We start from the raw sequence: 24,266 nt of genomic DNA on the forward strand, positions 1-24,266 counted from the left end.
CTAACTAAATGCCCCAACTAACCATCCTTACCAAGCTCCTGTGAGCACATGAGGTATCCCAGACATTTGCTTGATTTTTCTGTCACCCAGGATCCCTCCCTTTCCTTTGGAACCAGGGCTTGAGCTTTGGGGGTACATGGCATTGGGACTAGTTCAACTTTCAATGTCCTTCCGACACCTTATTGGCTCAGAACAGGGCATGTGACCCGGTTCAGAGTCAGTGGGATGCTCTGAGACTTTTTCTGGGAAAACCAGGATACTGAAGCTTCTCTTTCTCACTGAGAGCAGGCAGAGTTACCCCCTGTACCCTAGAGGCTGAGAGCTTGGAGCTCCCAGACAGCTGAGAAAGATGTAGATGCAGCAGAAGGCAGGGCTCAGAGAAGAGAAAGCAAGCCCAGCTGTTGTTGTTGAAGCCACTTAATCAAGCCACACCTGAAAGCTGACCCACTCCTGAACTTTACAGTATTAAGAGCCAATAAATTGTCTTTTAAATTAAGGCAGTTTGTAACACATTTGCAACTTAATAAATCCTAATTGACACAGGCTTTTGATCATCCACTAAGTGGATCATTTAGGACTCTCATCTTTCTTCTTCTGGTATTACTTACCATTTTATGGTTGGCTAACTTCTACACCAGGGAAAAGAGTAGGTTAAAAAATAAAAATTTTGAAAAGGAAGAAATATCCAGGCTCCTGAGGGCCAGCAGCCCTTGTTGAAGTCCTAAAGCTTGTGGTAGGCAATTGAGGCTTTGCTTGATAACATCTTCTCCCATGTCTTCAGATTGTCTTTGGGAAGACACCTTCTTATAGCCATAGTTGTTATGTTTGGAATGGACTTGACCATCCCCTCCTCTTGGGCTGGAGCTGTGGACAGTGAAGCCAGCCTATCTAGGAAGAAAAAAGTACGTTCTTCGCAAAGATTGCTCAGTACGTACATTGATGACTTAGAATGTTGGGAGCCTTGGGGCGCCTGGGTGGCTCAGTGGATTAAGCCGCTGCCCTCGGCTCGGGTCATGATCTCGGGGTCCTGGGATCGAGTCCCGCATCGGGCTCTCTGCTCGGCAGGGAGCCTGCTTCCTCCTCTCTCTGCCTGCCTCTCTGCCTACTTGTGATCTCTCTCTCTGTCAAATAAAAAAAATAAAATCTTTAAAAAAAAAAAAAAAAGAATGTTGGGAGCCTCCATGTTTAAGGAAATTGCTTCAGAATAAAGCAATGCAGAAGAAAGTCCAAGGAGGAGCAGAGGGATATATCCATGATGCTGTATATTGGGCTCCTGGGTCTAGCCTTATCTACAACTATCACTGAACTTTTCAGTTACACGAGGCAAGAAAGCCCATTGTTTCTTCCTTTGTCTTTTTGTTTTTTCTAAAGATTTATTTATTCATTGGAGAGAGACAGAGAGCAAAGAGAGAGGACAAGTGGGGGATGGGCAGAGGGAGAACTAGACTCCCTGCTAAGTAGGGAGCCCTAAGTAGGGCTCCATCCTGGAACTCTAGAATCATGACCTGAGCCAAAGGCAGACACTTAAGGGATTGAGCCACACAGACGCACCCCTTGTCTGTCTGTCTGTCTTCCTTCCTTCTTTCTTTTTTTCTTTCAGCTTTTCTCTCTTTCTTCCTTCCTTTCTTTGTTTCAGTGGGAAAATATAAAATGCATGATTTTAGTCATCTTTAAGTATACAGTTGAGTGACTTTGACTGCATTTGCAATGTTGCATAACAACATTTAACCAATGCTGTATCACCACTAGCTCCAGAACTCTTTTATTACTTCAAACAGAAACTCTGCAACCACTGAGCAATGACCCCCACTTTCCTTACCTGCAGGCCTTGGTAATCTCTCATCTACTTTCTGTCTCCATGAATTTACCTGCTTTAGATATTTCATATAAGTGGAATAATACTGTATTGGTACTTTTGCATCTGGGTTAGTTCATTTACGTATGAACTTCACATTCATTTGACATTATTTCATGTTTTCAAGATTCATCAATGTTGCAGCATGTATCAGAACTTAATTCCTCTTTATGATGGCTAAATAATGTTCATATGCATATGTACATACACAGTATAAATATATACACCACATTTTGTTTAATCATTTATCTATGGATGGAAACTTGATTTTTTTTTTTTTCACCTTTTGGCTGCTGTGAGTAATGCTATGAACATAGATGTATTTGAGTATCTGTTTTCACTTCTTTGGGGTATACGTCCAGGAGTGAAATTATTGGTTCATACGGTAACACTACGTTTATTTTTTTGAGAAATTGCCTAACTTTCCTATAGCAGCTATAACATTTTATATTCCCAACAGCAATGAAAGAGTGTTCCAATTTCTCTACATCCTTGCAAACACTTATTTCTTCTTTCCTTCCTTTCTTCTTTCCTTCATCGTCCTCCTCCTCCTCCTTCACAGAATTCATCCTAGTGACCTTGAATTGGTAGTTCATTGTGGTTTAGATGTACATTTCCCTAATGGTTAGGGTAATTGAGTGTCTTTTCATGTGTTTCTTGGCCATTTGTACATCTTTTTTGGAGAAATGTCTCTTCAAGTCCTTCGGCAATTTTTGAATTGATTTCTCTTGTTGAGTTGTAGGAGACATATAAAATTATATAGAGAGATATATAGAGATAAATATAGGTATGGGTAGATATTCTTGATATTAAACCCTTATAAGATATGATTTACAAATATCTCCCCCCTATTTATCTTTTCATTCTCTTGATAATGTCATTAGATGCATAAAAGTTTTTCATTTTGATGGAGTCAAATATACCTATATATTTTGTGTCTGTGCTTTTGGTTTCTTGTTTAAGAGAGTGCCAATTCCAAAATCGTGAAGATTTTCCCCTATGATTTCTTCTAAGAGTTTTAAAGTTTTAGGTCTTATGTTTACATTTTATTCATTTTGAGTTAATTTTTGTATATGGTGTAAGGTACAATGTCATTCTTTTGCATGTGGATATCCAGTTTCTCTAGTGCCATTCGTTGAAGTGACTTTTCTTTCCCCCACTGAATGATTTTGGAACTCCTGTCAAAAATCAATTTACCATGTATGGGAGAGTTCGTTTCTGGGCTCTTTATTCAATTCCATTGGTCTATATGTTTATCCTTATGCTAATAACAGTGTTTTGATTACTATAGATTTGCAGTAAGTTTTGAAATCAGCAAGTGTGAGGTCTTTTTAAACTTTGATCTTTCTCAAGATTTTTTTTTTGGCTATTGAGGGTCCCTGGCAAATCCGTGTGAAATTTAGGATGGGTTTTTCTACTTCTCCAAAACATGTCATTGGGATTTGATAGGGATTGCTTTGAATCGATAGATTGCTTTGAGGAGTATTATTTTATTAATCTTCTTTGGTTACTATTAAAAAATACCACAGATTGTATATGGTATAAGAGAAGGGTTGAGTTTCATTCTTCTATATGTAGGTGTCCAATTTTCGCAGCACCATTTATTAAAGAGACTGTCTTTTTTCCATTGGACATTTTTTTCCTGCTTTGTTGAAGATTTGACCATAGAGTTGAGGGCCCATATCTGGGCTTTCTATTCTGTTCCATTGGTCTATGTGTCTGTTTTTGTGCCAGTACCATGTTGTCTTGATGATCACAGCTTTGTAATAGAGCTTGAAATCAGACAATGTGATGTCCCTGGCTTTATTTTTCTTTTTCAACATTTCCTTGGCAATTCAGGGTCTTTTCTGGTTCCCTACAAATTTTAGGATTATTTGTTCCAGCACTTTGAAAAATGCTTATGGTGTTTTGATCCATGAGCATGGACTGTTTTTCCATCTTTTTGTGTCTTCTTCAATTTCTTTCATGAGTGTTCTGTAGTTCCTAGAGTATAGATCCTTCACCTCTTTGGTTAGGTTTATCTTAAGGAATCTTAAGGTTTTTGGTGCTATGGTAAATGGAATTGATTCTCTAATTGCCCTTTCTAGAATTTCATTGTGAGTGTATAGGAAAGCAATGAATTTCTGTTAATTGGTTTTGTATCCTGTCACATTACTGAATTGCTGTATGAATTCTAGTAATTTGGGGGCGGAGTCTTTTGGGTTTTCCACATAAAGTTTCATGTCATCTGCAAGAGAGAGTTTAACTTCTTCTTTGCCAATTTGGATACCTTTTATTTCTTTTTGTTGTTGCTGGGACTTCTAGTACTATGTTGAACAGTAGTGGTGAGAGCGGGCATCCTTGTCGTTTTCCTGATCTTAAGGGAAAGGCTTTCAGCTTTTCTGCATTGAAAATGATATTTGCTGTGGGTTTTTCATAGATGGATTTTATGAAGTTGAGGAATGTTCCCTCTAATCCTATACTCTGAAGGGTTTTAATCAGGAAAGGATGCTGTATTTTGTCAAATGTTTTTTCTGCATCAATTGAGAGGACCATATGGTTCTTTCTTCTCTTACTAATTTATTCTATCATATTGGTTGATTTGTGAATGTTGAACTACCCTTGATTCCCAGGGATAAATCCTGCATGGTCATGGTGGATAGTCTTTTTAATATAGTGTTGGATCTTATTAGCTAGGATCTTGTTGAGAATGTTGGCATCTATATTCATCAGGGATATTGGTCTGAAATTCTCCTTTTTGATGGGGTCTTTGCCTGGTTTGGGGATCAAGGTCATGCTGGCCTCATAGAAAGAGTCTGGAAGTTTTTCTTCTGTTTCTATTTTTTTTTAAAGAACTTCAGGAGAATAGATATTATTTCTTCTTTGAATGTTTGGTAGAATTGGAAAGACAAATACTCATCTTTTACATCAATATGGATGGACTGGAGGAGATTATGCTGAGTGAAATAAGTCAAGCAGAGAAAGTCAATTATCAAATGGTTTCACTTACTTGTGGAGCATAAGGAATAACACAGAGGACATTGGGAGAAGGAAAAGAAAAATTAAGGGGGGGAATCAGAGGGAGAGAAGAATGATGAGAGACTGTGGATTCTGAGAAACAAACGGAGCGTTTTAGAGGGGAGTAGGGGTGGGGGGATGGGTTGGCCTGGTGATGGATATTGAGGGCACGTATTGCATGGAGCACGGGGTGTTACCCATAAATGATGAATCTTGGAACACCAAATCAACAATTAATGACATACTGTATGGTGTCTTACATAAAATAATAATAATAATACTATAGATTGGGTGCTTTACAACAGGAATTTGTTTTCTCATAGTTTGGGAAGCAAGAAGTTCCCGATCAAGCAAGTTCAGTTTCTAGTGACAGATCTTTCCTAACTTAGAGATGACCGTTTTTCACTGTGTCCTAACATGGCCTTTCCTCAGCATGTATGTGGCAAGAATGAGCTTTCTGGTGTACAACTTGTAAGGATACTAATACTATTGGATCAGGCCCCATTCTTATGATCATACTTAAAATTAATTACTTTCATAAAAGATCTATCTCCAAATTCAGTACATTGAGGGTTAGGACTTCAATGTAAGAGTTTTGGAGAAACATTCAGAGCATAACAATTCTCATGACCCTGAGAGCCCAACCTGAGCTGAAACAAAGAGTTGGATGCTTAAGTGACTGCATTACCCAGGAACCTCTCCATTTACATTTAAAGAAATTATTGATAAGGTGTGACTTAATTCTTAATTCTGCCAAGTAGCAATTTGTTTTTGTGTACCTTTTATGTTTTTTGTTCCTCACTTTGTACATTTTTGTATTTATTATTTTGTAGTATATCATTTTGATTCCCTTCTTTCCTTGTCTTGTATATATTTTTAGTAATTGTCATAGTACTTGCCTTGTGAACTACAATTAACATCTTAAACTAGTAACACCTTGGTTTGAATAAAACCAACTTGGTTTCAATGGTATACACTGGGATCCTCTACAGTTTTTGCCCTTCTCCCTTTACATTGTTATTGTCCCAGATCACATTTCTATACACAGTGTACCCAATGAGCATAGATTTATAATGATTGTTCTATGCACTTATCTTTTAAATTCTAGGTGTAAAAAGCATTACAAATCAAACCTACAATAATACTGGTTTTTATATTTACCTATGTAGCTACTACTTTTCTAGTGTTCTCTATTTCTCATATGACTGAGTTGTTATTGTCTAGTGTTCTTTTATTTCAGCAGACTTCCGTTAGCAAATTTTGTGAAGCAGGTCTACAAGTAATGAACTCCTTTGGTTCTTATTTACCTGGAAATGTTTTAATTCTCTTATATTCTTTTATTTTTTAAAGATTTTATTTATTTATTTGACAGAGAGAGAAGTCACAAGTAGACAGAGAGGCAGGCAGAGAGAGAGGGGGAAGCAGGATCCCCAATGGGCAGAGAGCCCCATGCGGGGCTTGATCTTAGGACACTGAGATCATGACCTGAGCTGAAGGCAGAGGCTTAACCCATTGAGTCACCCAGGCACCCCAATTCTCTTTCATTCTTGAAAGAGAGTTTGTCTAATATAGAATTTGTTGTGGAGAGTTTGTTTTTCCCTTTCAGAACTGAATATGCCCTTTGGCCTCCTTGATTGCTGATTAGAAATTGGCTGTTATTCTTATAGAGGATTCCTTGTATAGGGACAAGTTGCTTGTTACTTGTTGTATTTAAGATTGTCTTTTTGTTTTGTGTTTTGACAATCTGACTATAATGTATCTCAGTTATACACATCTCTTAGAGTTTATCCTGCTTGGAGTTGCTTAGTCCTCTTGGATGTGTGTATTCAGTCTGTCATCAAATTGGGTAAGTTTTCTGCTATTATTTTTTCAAAAATTTTTGGTGACTTTTTCTCTTTCTTCTCCTGGAACTCCTGTTGTACAAATGTTGGTATGATTAGTGGTATCCCTTGGGCTCATAGGCTCTCTTCCTATCTCTTCACTTTTTTTTCTTTCTGTACCTGACTGGATAAGTTTGTTGATGATTTCTTCTGTCTGCTCAAACCTGCTTTTTGGCTCCTTTAGTGATTTCATTATTTTATTTTTTACTTATTGTATTTTTCAGCTCTAGTGTTTCTATTTTGTTCCTTTCTTCGGGTTTCCTTTAGTTCTTTGTTTATGATTTCCTTCAGCTTATTAAGTATATTAAAGACAGTTGATTTAATGTCTTTGACTAATATTTCTAAGGTTTGAGCTTTCTTAGGGATGGTTTCTAATTATTGTTTCTTCTGTGAATTGGCTTTACATCTTTATTTTTTGGTATGCCTTATGATGTTTGTTGAGGACTGGGCATTTTGAGTATTATTATGCAGTAATTCTGGAAATCCAATTTTCCTGCTCTAGGGATTGCTGAGTTTTGCTTGCTGGAGTTTGCCACCATTTGTTCAGTGATTTTCCAACTTTTTTTTTTTTCAAAGTGTATACCTTGGTATGTATGGTCATTGAAGTTTCTGTTCTGTTAGCTCTGCAGCCATTCAATGATTTGACAAAGATTTCCTTAAAAAAAAAAATGTGTTCTTTCCCTTTAAATCTTCCCATAGATGCTGGTAGGGGAGACTGCTACAATTCCAGAAGGCTAAAACCCAGACTAGCCTTGGTGCTATCTCCAACAGTCTCTCAGGGAGCTGGTAGACTGACTGAAATGCATAACCCCATAACACACATAACAAGGATCTTACTGCTCATCCTGGCATCAGCCGACCATTCCGGGAATGCTGGCTGCCAATCCCACAGCTGCATGGTGGGGTGGGGGCTGAGGAACGGGGCATGGCAGCTGGCTCTCACACCCCCCTCCCCCCACTAGCCTCTTACCAACAGTTAGTGACTTCTTCCTTCATTATGCACATTATGCACTCTCCCATTTTTTTTTTTTTTTTTAATCTGTTCAGGTTCCAGAGTTGCCAAATAGTTGACTCTGAACTGTTTCCTGTTTTGAGTTATAGAAACTAGATGTTGTTTTGATGAAGGAACTGTTCCCTGGGCCTTCTACTTCACCATTTTGCCAGATGTCTTCCTGAATGCCACTTTTTTTTTTTTCATAAGTCACTTTAAGTTGAATTTCTGTCACTGGCAGCTGAGAGATGGCAGCAAACTGCAGCAACTGCCATGCTTGTTGCTATGTATTTTTCAGATTTAAGGAAGATTTCATCCTCTCCATGGAGGGGAGGCTGAAATGTACAAAAATCTCCACCTACTACAAGGATTAAAGTGATCAGCCTCAACTCGAAGGATAAGCAGACGAAGTACTAGGGGAGCTTCTTGGAGGGGATGATCTCTTGACCTGCGAGTTAGGGACAAACTTCCCACAGAACTGTAAGAACCTCATTCAACGTCTGCAGCCCTCCACTGACTCCAAGATCCATGGACTGTTCTGGGCCTTTGCTCACCTCATTTCCCCATGCCCAGTGGAGGGCCTGGTACATGGAAGAGGGTCAGCAATATTTGCAGAAATTTCATTTTCTTTTATTGAAGGTATTTTGGGGTGGCTGATATTCACCTGGATGAGTGATTATAATGTGAAGGGTTTTAGGTGGGTGCAGGAAGTTTTATAATTGTGATCACCATTATTCTTCAAGCCAACCCTGAAGCAGGTATCACTCTAAGATTTGTTGTACAAATTAAGGAAGTTCAGGAGGAGGTTAAGTGTCTTGCCTAACACTTATCAGCACACAAGTGGCAGAGCTGGGATCACAAGTTGGGTCTGTCTGGGTTTATAGTTCAAGTTCTTCTGCTGTCGCTTCTGGGCTCTAGGACCTAGTAGAAGGAAGCAGCAAATTTCACAGAATGTCTACCAACTCTCTGCTCTCATGGAGATGGTGTTCTAGTGTGAAGAGAAAGTGACCAGTATGGAAGCAGATCAGATACAAGTGAGAATCCTAAAAAGTGGTAAGTGCTATGAAAATTTAAAAAGTGAGGTGCTGGGGGATGCTTGGAGGAGAGGGGAGGGGCTTCTATGGACAGGATGTCAGAAAAGCCTCTTGATTTGAATTGAGGCCTGTGTAATACAAAGGAGTAGACATGTAAAGATCTGGAGTACAGCGGGCAGAAAGCTCAGCCAGTGCCAAGACTTGGAGTCAGGAAAAGGGGGAAACTAACGGTGGTGGGTATGAGTGGGCAGGGGGCTGGCGAGGAAGTTGGAGAGGTGGGTCAAGCAGTCCAGAATTCTAGTAGGATGTCTGGATTTTATTCTGGTTGCAGGGGAAGTCATGGAGGGCTCAAACAGGGAGAATGACATGATCTGGTTATTTTTAAAAGCTCCCTCAGGCTGCTGAGCTGAGAACAGATTGGGGGCGCATGAATCAGAGACTTTGGCTGCTAGTGATAGAAAACCTGATGCAAACTGCCTTAATCAGTCAGGAAATTTACTGGTCTCTTTAACCAGAAGTCCAAAGTAATGCAGATTTCAGAATTGGCAGATTCAGCCCTGAGTTAAGTGCTGTGACATAGGAGAACTCAACTTCTGTCTCTTGGCTCTGCTGACCACAGACTCAACTTCATTCTGAGTCTGGGAAGTGTCCAGGCTCTCTTACTAGACCTGAAATACTCACGGCCATATGCTTTGTACTTCCCCACCAAGGGATGGGTAATTTTTTTTTTTTTTCCTAAATGGAAATACTTCCAAAGAATGAGGGAGAACTTTTTCAGAAACCTCCAGAAAACCTCTGTTTTTAAAGTGTCACATGCCCATTCCTGAATCAGCCACTTATTGGGAAAATGCATTGTCTTTAGACTGGAGCTGGGGGTGGGTCAGCTTTCCACAGGAATAGGAGTCATGTGGTCTGGGGCTGAACATCTGAAGGAGGGGAGATCGGGTGGGCAGCTGACCATGTCCATTTCAGGGGACAAGAGTGGAAACCGGGAGGCCAGAGAAAACTCTACAGTGCTGGCTGAGGACAGAGACATGATGGTGGAGCTGAAGGAGGTGATACGAGCAGTCAGATTCTGGCTCTTTCAAAGGTGTTGATGTTGGATATGCAGTGAGGAAAAGAGGAATTAACATTGACCATTTGTCCAAGTTGTCCTTCTCTCTTCCTTTGAAGCAAATGGGAAAAGGGTCTCTATCTGGATTGGGGAGCAGGCCAGGAGGGAAGAGAAATAGAGCAAGCGGGCACACGAAGGTGTAAACTGCAGGTAACTCCAAGCCCATTCCCATCTGTACAATGCCGAAGGAACAGGGTCTCTCCATTCCTGTTAGGAATTGGAGCAGAGGTGGTTGTTAGGCCAAGGCCGGTTCCAGCTAGTAAGCATTAATTGGGTGCCTACTGTGTACAGAGGTCCTAGGAGAAAAGGGGCATAGTTCTGAAATAAGAGAAAAAGAATGGGCAGAGTTATCCTTGAAAAATCTCTTAAATAGTCCAAACATAGCACTATATTAATACAAACACAGTAATTAATACACGGCAAAATATAATTGCATATTTTAATTCATTAAACAGGCACAGGGAAGAGTTGACTTTGCTAAAATTAAATGTCCTAACGAAACTGCTTTGGTGCATAAACTGAGCCCCTACCTCCAGACGCAGCGCTAAGCGACTGGAGCATGGAGGATGAAAGGGCACAAGAATAAGACAGTGCTCATCTCCAGGAGTACTCTCCGAGCGTTAATGCCCCTAGAATGAAAGCTTCCAGAGGGCTGCAACCCGGCGCAGCCCAGGCTAAGCCTACTCTAGCCGCTAGGCTCCCTCACCACGTGACTCGCCCCGGGGGGCGGGGCCAAGGGAGGAGGCCACGCACGCGCTTCCCGACGTGCCGCGCGGGGCGGGGCGAGAGGCGGAGCTTACGGGGGAGGCGCGGAGGAGGCGCGGCCGCCACAGGACGCCTGTCTCGGCCGGGCCACCGGACAGGCGCCTCCGGCTCTCACCGGTCCGCCTGCTGCTTTCAGCCCGCGGCGGCAGCGGCGGCGGCGGCGGCGGCGGGCGGCATGCGCGTGTGAGATGCGGCCGCGGGCAGCCCGGACGCGAGCAGCGGCAGCCGCGGTAGCGGAGAAGGCGGGCGCGGCCTCCTCAGCGCCGGGCGCGCAGTGCATGAGGGCGAGCACGCGGGCTCTGGGCAGCCGCCGGCCACGCCGCCTCCATAAACATTTGTTTAGGACTCGTTCGCCCCGCTGAGGCCCCGGCGGCCCCGCCATGGAGGCCCCGTCCGACCCCGGGCCCCAGGCCTCGGCCTCGGCCTCAGCTTCAGCCTCAGCCTCAGCCTCGGCCGCGGCGCCGCTGCGTGCCCCGGAGGTGGCGCGGCTCCGCGAGGAGCAGGAAAAGGTAACAGGCCGCGCTCCGGGCCCCGCGCTTCCGCCGGTGGTCTCGGGAGGCGCCCGCGCCCCCTTTCCCGGGGCTGGGACCCTCCTCGGGGGTCCGATCCCCCTCCCTCTCGCCCGCCCCGGCGGGCCCCTCCTGCCGTCTGTGGGCCGCAGCCCTCTGGTGTGGGGCGCAGCTCGAGCCTGACCCGGTGCCGCGGGGGAGCACAGCCTTTGGGCCCGGAGAGAGAAACTGTTGGGAGAAACTTTTGTCACGTGCTTTTGTTGTCTTTTGTCTGGAGCCCTTTGACCTTCGAGGGGAGGGGAGGGATGGGGGAGAGGGAAGTGACAATCTGTTTAACTGGCTTATCTAAGTGAGGTTTTAGACGTTAGGAATGCAAAAGTACGTGGGAATTTTGTGGGGTGGGGATGGCGGTTAAGGGAAGTGCTCACCTTATCAGCTTGGGAAAAAAAAAAAAACTGTTGCTAAAATGTAGACTCTGTTACTCTTTATCTGATCGCTTTTAGAAGTTTTTATTAGCTTTGTAAGGATACCCTTCATGTGCAATTCCAGCTTTGTTGTTTAGTTTTCGTCAAAATAGGACGCTGTTTTATTACATTTTAACTCCAGTCGTATCATATGTGGGTTTTGAGCTGCCAGTGTAGAGAGAAGAAAGTTTTGCATTTCCTAATGGGATTGTATATGAAAAAGTTGGCCCAATTTAAGACATACAGTGTTAATGTTTAATTTGAGATCCCCCCCCCCCTTTGGATTCTGTAGCATTTCAGGTCCAGGTGATTTGCTTAAAATTTGAAATTCTTTGACAAGCAGCATTAATTTACTTGAAAAGGTCCTAGTCCGTTTTGGGAGTATCTTGGTTAAAAGCCTTAGGAAGTTGTTTCAAAAGTTTAACAGTGGGAATCCCTAACTTTTTCTGTTGAACATTCCTGTATAAAAATAACTATTTACATAGGTATATAAATATACTCAGTTCCGCTAGATGAGGGACTTCTGATACAACCTGAAAAATCCTGGCTTGCTTGGAAGCTACCTGTCAAATTAGCTTTCCTAATTTGTTCTAGTTCTAAATTATTTTATACATTGTATTTCCTTTTCTGACAGCCACCACCCCCACCAGTGCCTTGTACAACTGCTGGGTTTTAAACTTGGCTTTTTTTTTTTTTTTTTTTTTAAATCCAACAAGTGTTGTGTATTTAAATTAGTAGACATTACTGGATCTTATTATTATCATTTTTCTTTTTTGGAAGAGAAAAAAGACCGCTCTTCCTGAGAAGAATTTATTCATTTTTTTGTCAAAACGATTTACATTTTTTGTTCTTTCAGGAAGTGTGAAATAGAGTCTTAGAAGGTGGTGTTCCCATTGCCTGTAGTGTATTCTGTAGAGAGATTACTCTTGTCTGTCTCAGTATAATGTGCATAATGCTGACTTGATATGTTTTCTTCTGTTTGTCATGGTTTTATTCCGATGTTAGTGTGGCTGAAATACAAAGGATACATTTTGGGGTGCTCTGAACAGCTTTCCAGTATAGTATTCAGTTATATTTGAAGACGGCCTTTTCAGTTATATAACTATTTTCAGTAGACATTGACTATGTTACCAAATTACTTTTCTGTGTTGTGTTAATGTTTTGGCACATAAAGTAAGCAAGTGCATGTGTGTCATGGGTATGTAAATCATTCCCAGTTGATGATAAAGCCCTTCCCTAAATAGACTACACTGTATTTTAAAGGATCTGTTTCTGTGAACAGGAGACCCACAATGCCACAAAATATACTGGTTAGATAGCTATACTTTAATTATCTTTTAGCATAGGAAAACTTTACCTAGTAAATACTCAATTAAAAATTTTTGTGAGGGATTTTATTTAGGCTTTAAAACCAACCTGGCCATAGTACAGTAATAAAAGAAGTGTTGGGACATTCTTAGAATGAAAAAAGGAAAAATGTCATTGTAGCTTTGTATTTGTGTGACACTTAGTGTTTTTTTTAATATAAATCCAGTTAAATGTGCTTTAGGACTTCCGTTTTTCCAGTGGTTTTTCCAGTGTGAGAGAGAATTAACACCTGAAGATAGTGTATGAATGATATGAATGACTGTGTGTGTGTGTGTGTGTGTGTACACGTAGCTAGTAGGCTTTAGATGCAGAGGAGAGAAATTAATTCATTACATATAATGGATACATCAGATTTAGGGCATTATTTTTCACTGGGAGCCTTGTGTGAGAAAGGCTGCCAGGTACTGTGGTTTAAAAGTTGGCTCATCACTAGGGTTTTTTGTTTGTTTGTTTGTTTGTTTTTGTTTCGTTTTTCTTCAAATTCAGCTAAGAAGTATGACAAGTTGGTTCCTCTGTTTTTCCCTTGTTTATGTTTGGAGCACTGATTAATAAGACAAAAAATTACTGACTGAGGGAAAAAAAAGACAAAAGGAGGGGCATAAACGAGCCACCGCCCTGACAAATGACATCTGTACTAAATGGACAGGATCAAATATTTTAACATTGTTTTCATATATAGCATCAAAGCTGAAACATTTTCAAAAACTTTATTTTTTTAGTTAAAGCGTCTTTTTGTTCCTTTTTGATGTAACAAAAGGACATGTACAGAAAGGTTCCCTGCAGCTTTGTTTATAATAATGAAAAATTAAAAATTCAACAATGAAAAATTAAAAATCCAATATTAGGATATTGATTAGAACATGACAGTATGAGGAGCTTTTATGCAGGCATTTAAAACTGTAGAGCAGTATGTGTAGGGTGGTTACAGTTACATTTATATGTAAGTATTCACAGTTTATATAGGTAAACACCATTACATGTTCTTAAAGCACACAATTTCATTTCTTATTTTAGCTAAAAGTGAATGAAATTGGGTGGGATTTTAGCTCTTTCAATAAAGGCTGTTGACAAAACTTATTTAAATTAATTGTAATGAAAACTGGAATGTTGTATCTTTAAATGCTAAGTACATTCTGGGCCTGAGAAATGGCTCTTGGCTAGTTGGAACACCAATTCTTGGTTATTCCAGAATTGATAGGTATAATTTATTCAAACATCCATTCCCCAGTTGATTTCCTTTTTTCTTTATTCCTTGGAGGTTTTATTTGCTCTTAATTCTTGTCAGGAGATTACAGGGACAAGAACTTGGCTCATTTTTTTTACCCCCTTCTTTTAACTAAATACAGTTTTACCAATGACAGTAAAATATTTGGTGAAAAAATGTGAGCTACTTTGGAGCCTCTTTAGACTGACCTGTGTGCCATATAAGTTATGATCTAGGACTGTAGTGGGCTGTTCTAGGGAAGTTTCCTCATGCTTGGATCTTGTTAAATTTAATTCTATCTTCGAGTTACATTATGTTGAAATTTTGGTTTCTTGGCCAGGGTAATATTTCTATGATACCTGCAATTTATATTTCCAGATACTATTACCTTTATTAGCAGAATTATTGACATTTTATTTTAATATGAAAAAAGTGGTGTATAGAATTGTTTTCATAGGTTTATTTGTAGGATGATAGTAACTTTGGAGAATTCATGAGTATAATATTATTATGATTACTGCTGAGTGGTCTTATACTTGTCCATTGGAATTTGGAATAATTTTTGCTTTCCTGATATAGAACTTGGATTCACACTAAATATTTCAAATTTTTTTTTATAAAGCAGAACAACTAATTTAACTTAATGGAGGGTTTTCATATTTCTTCTGATAAACTGAACTGCACATAGTTTAAGAAACTGTCAGCCTTGTCCCCAATACAACAGCTGTTCTCTCTAAACCCAGAATCCAAGCATGTAACTTTTCAACCAATACTGAGCACTGCTGCATGTCAGGCTTGTATCTGCCACACACAGGCACATGTCTACTACATTCCTCTGCTAAGGACACAGTAATGAACAAAACAAAGTCCTTGCTTTTATGGAAATTACATTCTGGTGGTAAAGGCATGGAATAGGTGCGTTTAAAATGTCAGGTGGTTTGTGATAGGTAAAGCTAGATAGAAAAGAAAGTTTTGGTAAAGGAGTGTATTTTTGAAAAGAGCTTTCTAGTCAGGGCAGCCAGCTCAGAATGAATCATGGTGAGAGCTGTGCCAGGCCATTGTAAGGATTTTGGTTTTTATTTTTATGAGATGAGAAGCCATTGGAATGTGTTTTGAGAATCATACTAATCTTAAATTATAAGCATCCATTTCTCAGGTGTGTAGAAAGGGATAATGAGATCGGCAAGTTGTATCATATATCATGAAAATTCTGTGTGCACTAGGCTGATACTAGAATCTTCCTTGACTCAGTTGTTCAGGTGAACAATTTGGGTGGTTAGTACTTTTTGCCCTGAACTTCTAGTGGGGTTTTTGTTTTCAGTTCTACCTATGATGCTTGTTTTCCAAAGTGGTTATACCAACTTACACTCCTTGTCAGCAGGGTGAAGGCTCCAGCTGTTGCACATTCTCAGAGACCTTCGATAGTCTAAATGCTAGACATTTTAATATTGACTAATAGGGTTGGTCACCTTTTCAAATATTATTGGCCTTTTTTTGTTTTGTTTTGTTTTGTTTTTTTGTTTCTGGTGAAATAACTTGCTCATCTCTTTTCCATTATCAGTTGGGATGTTCACCATATTCTAATTGGTGCATACCAGTTCTTTATGTACTTTTGATATGAGTACTTTTTAAGGAATGCTTTGTAAATTTCTACTGTAGTCTGTGGCTTGACTAACAGTCTGTAATGCTGTCTTTTGATGAAGAGAAGAAATTCTGCATTTTAACCATCCTTTATGATTGGTGTGTGTGTGTGTGTGTGTGTGTGTGTTTGGTCTTGTTTTTAGGAAATCTTTCCTACCTAATATTCTAAAGATAAGCTCTTATCTTCTAGCTTTATTGTTTTGCCTTTCATGTTTAGATCTACAGTCTACCTGAAATTGATTTTGTGTATAATGGGGGATTGAGGTCAGGTTTCATTTTTACCATTCCTAGTTGCCCCATCACTATTTATTGGAAAGATTGTCCTTTTTCCATTGCATCATTGTTTTTGTCATAAAGAAGGTAACTATATGTGCGGGTCCATTTCTTGACTCTGTTCCAAGGGCCTGTTTGTCTTTTCTTGCAAACCTACACTAATTATTATAGCTTTATAAGTCATCTTGATACCTGGTAGTTTAAGTGCTGTTGTGATTCCTCAGGATTGCCTTATTTTATCCTTCCAGTTGTTATGCTTCTTATTTTTCTTGCCTTTTGCACTGGCTAGAATTTCTAGTGTAAGGTTGAATAAAAATGGTGATGATGGTGGTAGGTGTTAGGGGTAAACCTTCAAAATTTCCAGTCAATGTGATGTTTACTGTGGATATTTTTAGTATTTACCTTTTATCAGGTTAAGGAAATTTCCCTATATTCCGAGTTAGCTAAGAGTTTTTCTGAATGGGTTTTGAATTTTAGGAAATGCTTTTTCTTCTTTCTTTTTTTCTTTCTTTTAATAAAGAGAGGGAGGGGGAGGAGGGAGAATTTCAAGCAGACTCCATGCTGAGCACAGAGCTGGCAGGGCTCAGTCCCATGACCCTGAAATCATGACCTAAGTGGAAATCAAGAGTCAGATGCTTAACATACTGAGCCATGCAGCCGCCCCTAGAGAATGCTATTTTTCTTTCTTTCTTTCTTTCTTTTTTAGATTTTATTTACTTATTTGAGAGAGAGACAGTGAGAGAGAGCATGAGCGAGGAGAAGGTGAGAGGGAGAAGCAGACTCCCTGTGGAGTTGGGAGCCCGATGTGGGACTTGATCCCAGGACTCCGGGATCATGACCTGACCTGAAGACAGTTGCTTAACCGTCTGAGCCATCTAGACGCCCGAGAATGCTATTTATTTTATTTTATTTTATTTATTTATTTGACAGAGAGAAATCACAAATAGGCAGAGAGGCAGGCAGAGGGAGAGAGAAAGGGGAAGCAGGCTCCCCGTTGAGCAGAGAGCCGGATGTGGGACTTGATCCCAGAACCCTGAGATCATGACCTGAGCCGTAGGCAGCGGCTTAACCCACTGAGCCACCCAGGCGCCTCCCGAGAATGCTATTTCTAAATTGAGTTTTATAGGTAACTTATTGAAGACTGTGTTTGATCTTTCTAATGCTGAGGTTCTCTCTCTCCCCGCTTTTTTTTTCACTTCTAAGAAAGGCAGGGTTATAAGTTTGTTTATAGCCAAAGGTATATTTTTTAAGTAAATGAGTTTTTAGAACTAATTACTTGTGAATTATATTTTATTTTTAAAAAAAACTTGTTTTTGTTACTGTTATTAGCACTTAACTGTCATGCCAGTCATGTGCTGTTAGAAAAAACAAGTTTGATTTTAGTCTTTTGGAATTTCTTAATAAACATTATGCTACAGTATTTCAAGAAACAAACAAACAAACAAACAAACCCATTTTCATTATATTAGGCCTCTCCAGATTAGAGTACAAGGCAAGAATAGTTCCAAAACACTGGTGGGGAAAGAAGAGGAGGTGCAGAGTCTATGCTTCAGCCATAGGTGCTTGATTTTGTCATCTAATGTTTTTAGTATGGGCTTAAAAATCTTATAGTTTGTATCATTCTTTCCTTCATCTCCAGATTGATGTGAGTCTCAGTCTTTTTTACTCTCCCCTAGGGCAGTGTTTGTTTCCGTGGGGGACAGTTTTTCTTATTTAAGCTGTTAGGTTTATTTTGAAAAATTGTAAAAGGACAGAAAAATTTAAGGAATAGTTTAGAGTATCAATAATATTTTGTACCATTTGATTTTTCTAATCTTTTTTCTTTTTTCCTTGTTGAACTATTTGAAAGCAAATTGCAGACATTATCATGTCTCTAATACTTAAGCTTATATTCTTTTAGGACAAGGTCATATTTCTACATAAACATAATATCTTTTTTTTCACACCCAAGAAATGAACATTGGCACACAGTGTTATTATTTAATATACTCAGATGTCCTCAGTTTTTCTAAAAATGTTTTTTATAGCTCTCTTTCCATCCAAGATCGCATTTGGCTGTCTTTCCCTTAGGCTTCTTCCATCTATAATAACCCCCTTGCCACCTTTCATCTTTATGAATTTGGTATTTTTGAAGAGTTGACAAAAGTTTTGTTATAGAATGGCCCACAATTTGGAAATGTATATTGAATAAAATCATGAAAAAATAGTTAAACATTTATGACGAGAATACTACATAGATGATGATAACTTCTCACTGCCTCACAGCAGGAGATACATGTTACTTTATTTCATGATTGGTGTTGCTAATTACTTGTTTAGGGGGGCATCTGCCAGATCTTTCCACCATAAAAGTACCTTTTTCCCTTGTGTAGGATTAAGTGCTTTAAATGCTAATAATGCCTGAAGACTCCACATACCCTGTTTCCCAACAACCCTTTGCCATGGGTATTCCTTGCCTGAATTAGTTATTATATTAATCTTTGCAAATTAGTGATTTTCTAACCATCTATGTTGATAGCTGGCAGTTTTCTATTAAGAGCCTCTTCCCCTCTTTTAATATTACTGTAAACTTTTTTTTTAAACATTTTAGTGTGTGATAATTTGTCATTATTCCTTGTGATGCTTAAATTGTTAGAGTTTGGCCTTTGGGAGCCCCTTGAAGCTAGCTCTTGCATCCTTTTGGTATGTTCCATAATTCCTTGATGATTACTCTGGTTTTGGGCACAAGATATTTGGGCACAAGGTATCCCAGGCTTACCTTGTAGTATTCTTGCATGAGTCCTGAAATTGACTATTTCTTCAAAGAGCCCTGTTTCTTTTTAATGAGAAATTGTTAGAGACCAAGATCTGGGCTCCAGTATTGCTCACTGTTACTGGGGTGTTAATTTCATCAAGGCCTTTCAGTGGATAGTGGAAATATATTATCTTTCAGTATATCATGTTTTTCAGATTTTAAGTCCAAGGGATCCTTCTTACTTTTTATTTTTTGAAGTAATTACACATAATTTACAGAAGTAAGAATAAGGGGTAATGGTCATCTTATTAGCTATTTTAATAAGAATTTAAACATTGCTATCCTCTTTGTATTATGTAAATTTTGGTGTACAAAGATCATGTGAGATTTAAGAACACTGCCACATGTCCTTTTAGAAAAATGGGATAATCCAGGTTCTTGCTGCATGCTATTACTTGATGAAGTTCTTGTTGAATGACTAATTGTATGGGAATACTCTCTTTCCTTTGTGTTCTTAGAAGTGTATCATTGTTCATTCATTGATTTTTTTTTTTCCTCCTCAATTCAAGTCAGTCATCTTTTATTCAACATCCACTATATTCAAGAATGTGTAGTTCTCTTCCCAGTTTGTATGGTTTGTTCTAGGATTTAGGGAGATACAAGGATAAACCATTACAATAATCTTTGCTTTCAAAATTCATTTCCAGTGCTATTACCTCTCTTCCCTCTCACATTCTCTTGAGTCTCTGACCTCAAGAAGCGTACTTAAAAACCTGTAGTAGTGAAAAAAGAAATAGAATTTAGAGATCTTTTATTTCAGCAATCTTATTTATTGTGATAAAATACGTACAAAGTAAAATTTGCCATGTTAACCATTTTAAGTGTACATTTCCGTGGCATTAAATACATTTACTGTTTTGCAGCTGTCACCACTGTTTTAAAGCTTTTTCAATACCCCAAACAGTAAGTCTGTAACCATGAAGCAGTATCTCTCATTCTCCTCTCTTGAGCCCCTGGTTACCTCTAACCTACTTTTTGTCTATATGAATTTATCAATTCTAGATATTTCATGTAAGTGGAATCATATGATCTTTGTCCTTTTGTGACTGGCTTATTTCATGTAGCATAATGTTTTCAGGATTTCTCCATGTTGTGTATTACAGCCTCATTTCTGTTTATGACAATAATATTCCATTCTAGGTATAAACCATGTTTTGTTTATTTGCTCATCTCTTGATGAATACATAGATTGTTTCCGCTTTTTTGCTCATGAGTGATGATGCTATGAACATTGGTGTAGAAGTATCTGAGTCCTTGTTTTCAGTTCTTTATGGTGTGTACCCGGGAGTGGAATTGCTGGGTCATACGGTAATTCTGTGTTTAACCTTTGAGGAATGGCCAACTATTTTCCACAGCATTTGAACAATTTTACATGAGTAGTGCATGAGTTTTTCTATTTTTTTCCACATCTTTGCCACACTTATATTTCATTGTTTTTATTTTTTTAATTTAAAAATTTTTTTTATTTGTTTATTTGACAGAGATCACAAGTGGGCAGAGAGGCAGGCAGAGAGAGAGGAGGGGAAGCAGGCTCCCTGCTGAGCAGAGAGCCTGATAAGGGGCTCCATCCCAGGACCCTGAGATTATGACCTGAGCTGAAGGCAGAGTCTTAACCCACTGAGCCACCGAGGCGCCCCCTTTTCATTGTTTTTGATTATAGCTATTGTAATAGGTGTGGCACTATCTCATTGTGGTTTTGATTTGCATTTCTTTAATAACTAAGGATGTTAAGTATCTTCCCATAAGTTTATTAGCCATATGTATATGTAGTTTTGGAGATTCATATGTAGTTTTGGAGAAATGTCTGTTCAAATCCTCCATTTTCAAGTTGGGTTTTTTTGGGTTGTGCTACAGTTCTTTATTAGCCATATGTATATGTAGTTTTGGAGATTCATATGTAGTTTTGGAGAAATGTCTGTTCAAATCCTCCATTTTCAAGTTGGGTTTTTTTGGGTTGTGCGACAGTTCTTTATTCTAGGTATTAAACCCTTATCAGCTGTGTGATTTGCAAATATTTTCTCCTATTCTATATGTTATCATCTCACTTTCTTGATAATGTCCTTTGTACACAAGTTTTTAATTTTGATGAAGTCCAGTTTATCTATTTTTTTCTTTGGTTGCTCATGCTTTAGTGTCATATCTAAGAACAAAATTGCCTAATCTAGGGTCATGAAGATTTATACCTGCTTTCTTCTAAGAAAGCTTTTTCTCTTATATTTTGCTTTTTTCTCTTATATTTTCATCATTGAGTAATTTCAGTTACTTTTTTTTGTATATTGAGTTAATTTTGTATATTGCCCATTAGTTGTTGAGTTTGAGGAAATTTAGGATTTTGTCATCTGAAGATTCATAATCTGAGGTTTAATTTATATTTATATTATCATTTTTTACCTTTGTCTAGTGCAAATATAGTAGCTACTAATCACATGTGATTACTAATTTTAAAATTCAGAATATTTAAAATTAAATAAAATTAAAAAATTAAATTTCTTAGTTGAATTGACCACATTTCAGATATTTAATAGCTGTACATTGTTGCATTGGAGAGTGCTGATTTTGAAGCTTTTCATCATGAAAGAAAATTCTCTTGGACAGAGCTGCTGTTTTTAAAATCTGTATTCTAATTTGTTTAATAATTGTGAAATGTCTTCTCTAACTTTTTTCTCCTCGCCATTATGGACAGAAAATGAAAATTTCTGAATGGTCAACTGTTGAAAGCTAAAAACAGACAACAAAGATAGTGCCTCTTGGTCTTCATACTTATTTTGAAAGATGGTATAGTACTTTGGCAGTACAATGAGAAAACAAGAATGACTTTTCACTATTGATTGCAGTATCCTTCTAGGTGATTCTGTGATTTTTTTTCTCCCATTTTACTGTATAATTCTTTTTGTAAAGCATAGTTAGGAAAAATTAGTAATCATGAAGTATAATTACTAGGGTGATGAAATAACAAGACATAGGAAAAATACAGTCACTAGGATCCCATAATGTACCTTAGACTTACAAAAAAGTTCACTGTACCCATATAATATTTGTAAGATGAAATGAGTTTTAGTCTTTTTTAATAAGTAAATTTTCTCCATTTTTTTGGAAGACCTTTAAGAAGTCATGAAATGGCAGTCTTTGCAAATAATTAGAACTACTCAGAAAAGAAAGTTGAAAACAAAATTATTTGGTGGATCCTGAAACTTTCCATTCAGATCATTACCACAGGGTTCTTCTTTAACTTTCTGCCATCTGTATTTGAATCTCCCTTCTTCCATAGTAAAAACCTGGGTTCTCAGCAACATCATTATTTGTTCATTTGTTCTATCCTATAATATACACAAAATATTTTTAGAAGTACTACTTTAATACCATTGCTAACAGCAAACCTGTGAAGTGAAGCTCAGAATCTCCTTGCAGTTCCATTTGTTCTTACAGAATTAACCCCCTTAAGGGTATAGAGTTAAGATACTGATCTCAAAAGTGCTTGAATTATTATTACTTTTTCTGTGCAGTTATCTCTTGGATTTGATGACAGTTTCCATTCATATTGAATTGTAGTATTTGCTTTTTTTTTGTATCAGTTTGACTTAGTTTTGTTTTATGAATTCATAAAACATCTACATGTTTTATATAGTTGTATAAAATCACAACTGTCAAAAGATACACTAAGATAATTAATTCCATTTTTCTATCTATCCTTGTTGAAGTTTTCAGTAATCTCTAGTGTATTCTCCCTGTGTTAATTTTTTTTAAACATTTATTTATTTATCAATCAGAGTGAGCACAGGCAGGCAGAGTGGCAGGCAGAGGCAGACGGAGAAGCAGGCTCCCGCTGAGCAAGGAGCCCGATGTGGGACTTGATCCCAGGAAGCTGGGATTATGATCGGAGCTGAAGGCAGCGGTTTAACCAACTGAGCCACCCAGGCGTCACCTCCCTGTGTTTCTTATTTAAAAATATACTCTTATCTTCCCTCCTACCTTCTTACACACAAGGTAGCATGTTATATTTTGCCCCTTGTTTTTCTCATTAAATTTATACCTAGGAATTACTCTGGTTCATAGAGCTCTTCCTCATCATATATTATGGTTGCATAGTACTCTATTGTGTGGTATTTTTTTTTTTTTTTTCAACTGGTATCTTTTTGATGGGCATTTGGTGGTTTTCAGTCTCTTGATAATGCAAATAATGTTTCAGCAGGTTACTCTGTTAAATTGTTTCTCATTTATGAGGTGATTTCATGTGAAGTCCTAGAGGTGTGATCATTGATTTGAAAGGTAAACTGTTGTTGCTTATGAACTGTACTTATTTTCTTAAAGAATATTAGTCAATTTAATTTTAAGATATTAAGTAAAAAGAGGTAAGAGGACTAGAAGAATAAGATGGTCAAAATCTAGAGAACAGGGGCGCCTGGGTGGTTCAGTGGGTTAAAGCCTCTATCTTCACCTCAGGTCATGAGCTCAGGGTCCTGGGATTGAAACCCACATGGGGCTCTCTGCTCAGCGGGGAGCCTGCTTCTCCCCCTTTCTCTCTGTCTGCTTCTCTGCCTACTTGTGATCTCTGTCTGTCAAATAAATAAATAAAATCTTAAAAAAAACACATAACCCAAAACCTAGAGAACAGTGTGTTTGGTTCCTTGAATTTCCCATTTCCTGTGTTATCCATAGCTATTTTCAAGGTATTTCTTACCTGGAGGCAGTAATTCCTTTCTGGTCTAGGTGGTTTCACTCTTACTCTGCTTCTACCTATTTTTGGGAGCTGTCTTTTTTTTTTTTAAACATAAATAGAATGGTGTCACTTTTGTCATTCTAAGTTCCCGTGTAACTTAGCATAAAATCCAGGGTCAGTAAAATGTGATTTGAGGCTCTTGTATTGTCTGACTCATCTTTTTAGCTTAATTTCTGGCTACTCCTCACTTATTTACTGTACCTTAAGGTAATGACATATTTTTGGGGGGGGGGCAGAATACCCTAAGTACGTTTTTAAAAAAAACACTGTATTCTAAAGAAATTCCAATACAATATAGCAAAAAAAAAAAAAATCCTGTTTAATTTATGGATTTGATCATTGTTCCTAAAACTTTGATTTCTTTGATTTAAAAAAAATTTTTTTTTTAAAATCTTTTAGAGAGAGCACATGCATGCACAAGCAGGGCAGGGGGAGGGGCAGAGGGAGAAGGAGAGAGAGAATCTTAAGCGGCTCAAGTGTGGAGCCTGATGTGGGGCTCCATCCCACGACCCGGAGATCATGACCTGAGCCAAAATCAAGAGTTGGATGCTTAACTGACTGAGCCACCCAGGTGCCCCTGACTTCTTTATGAATTGAGTGATATTAAAGTAATTGCAAATGAGTGCTTTTTGCAAGGAACAAAAAGACAAGACTGAGTTT

The 24,266-nt window shown here is 38.5% G+C and overlaps 1 protein-coding gene across 6 annotated transcripts in view; it reads left to right on the forward strand.

Annotated features, from left to right (window-relative positions):
• Positions 1–24,266, forward strand: part of URI1 (URI1 prefoldin like chaperone) — an 88,015-nt gene that overhangs the window by 5,776 nt on the left and 57,973 nt on the right. Inside the window, exon 1 of one of the 6 annotated variants that reach the window (XM_082711209.1) lies at positions 816–902. The exons of 2 other annotated variants lie outside the window; for them this stretch is intronic. In XM_082711209.1, coding sequence (XP_082567335.1) covers positions 822–902 — 81 coding nt within the window. In that variant the 5' untranslated portion in view covers positions 816–821. Of the gene's footprint in view, positions 1–815; positions 903–8,565; positions 8,777–10,660; positions 11,146–24,266 lie in introns of those variants that run through there. 3 more of the 6 variants (XM_082711213.1, XM_082711208.1, XM_082711214.1) reach the window with 3 other exon arrangements.

This window comes from Mustela nivalis (genome assembly GCF_964662115.1).
Source record: "Mustela nivalis genome assembly, chromosome: 18".
NCBI classification, from domain to species: Eukaryota; Metazoa; Chordata; class Mammalia; order Carnivora; family Mustelidae; genus Mustela; species Mustela nivalis.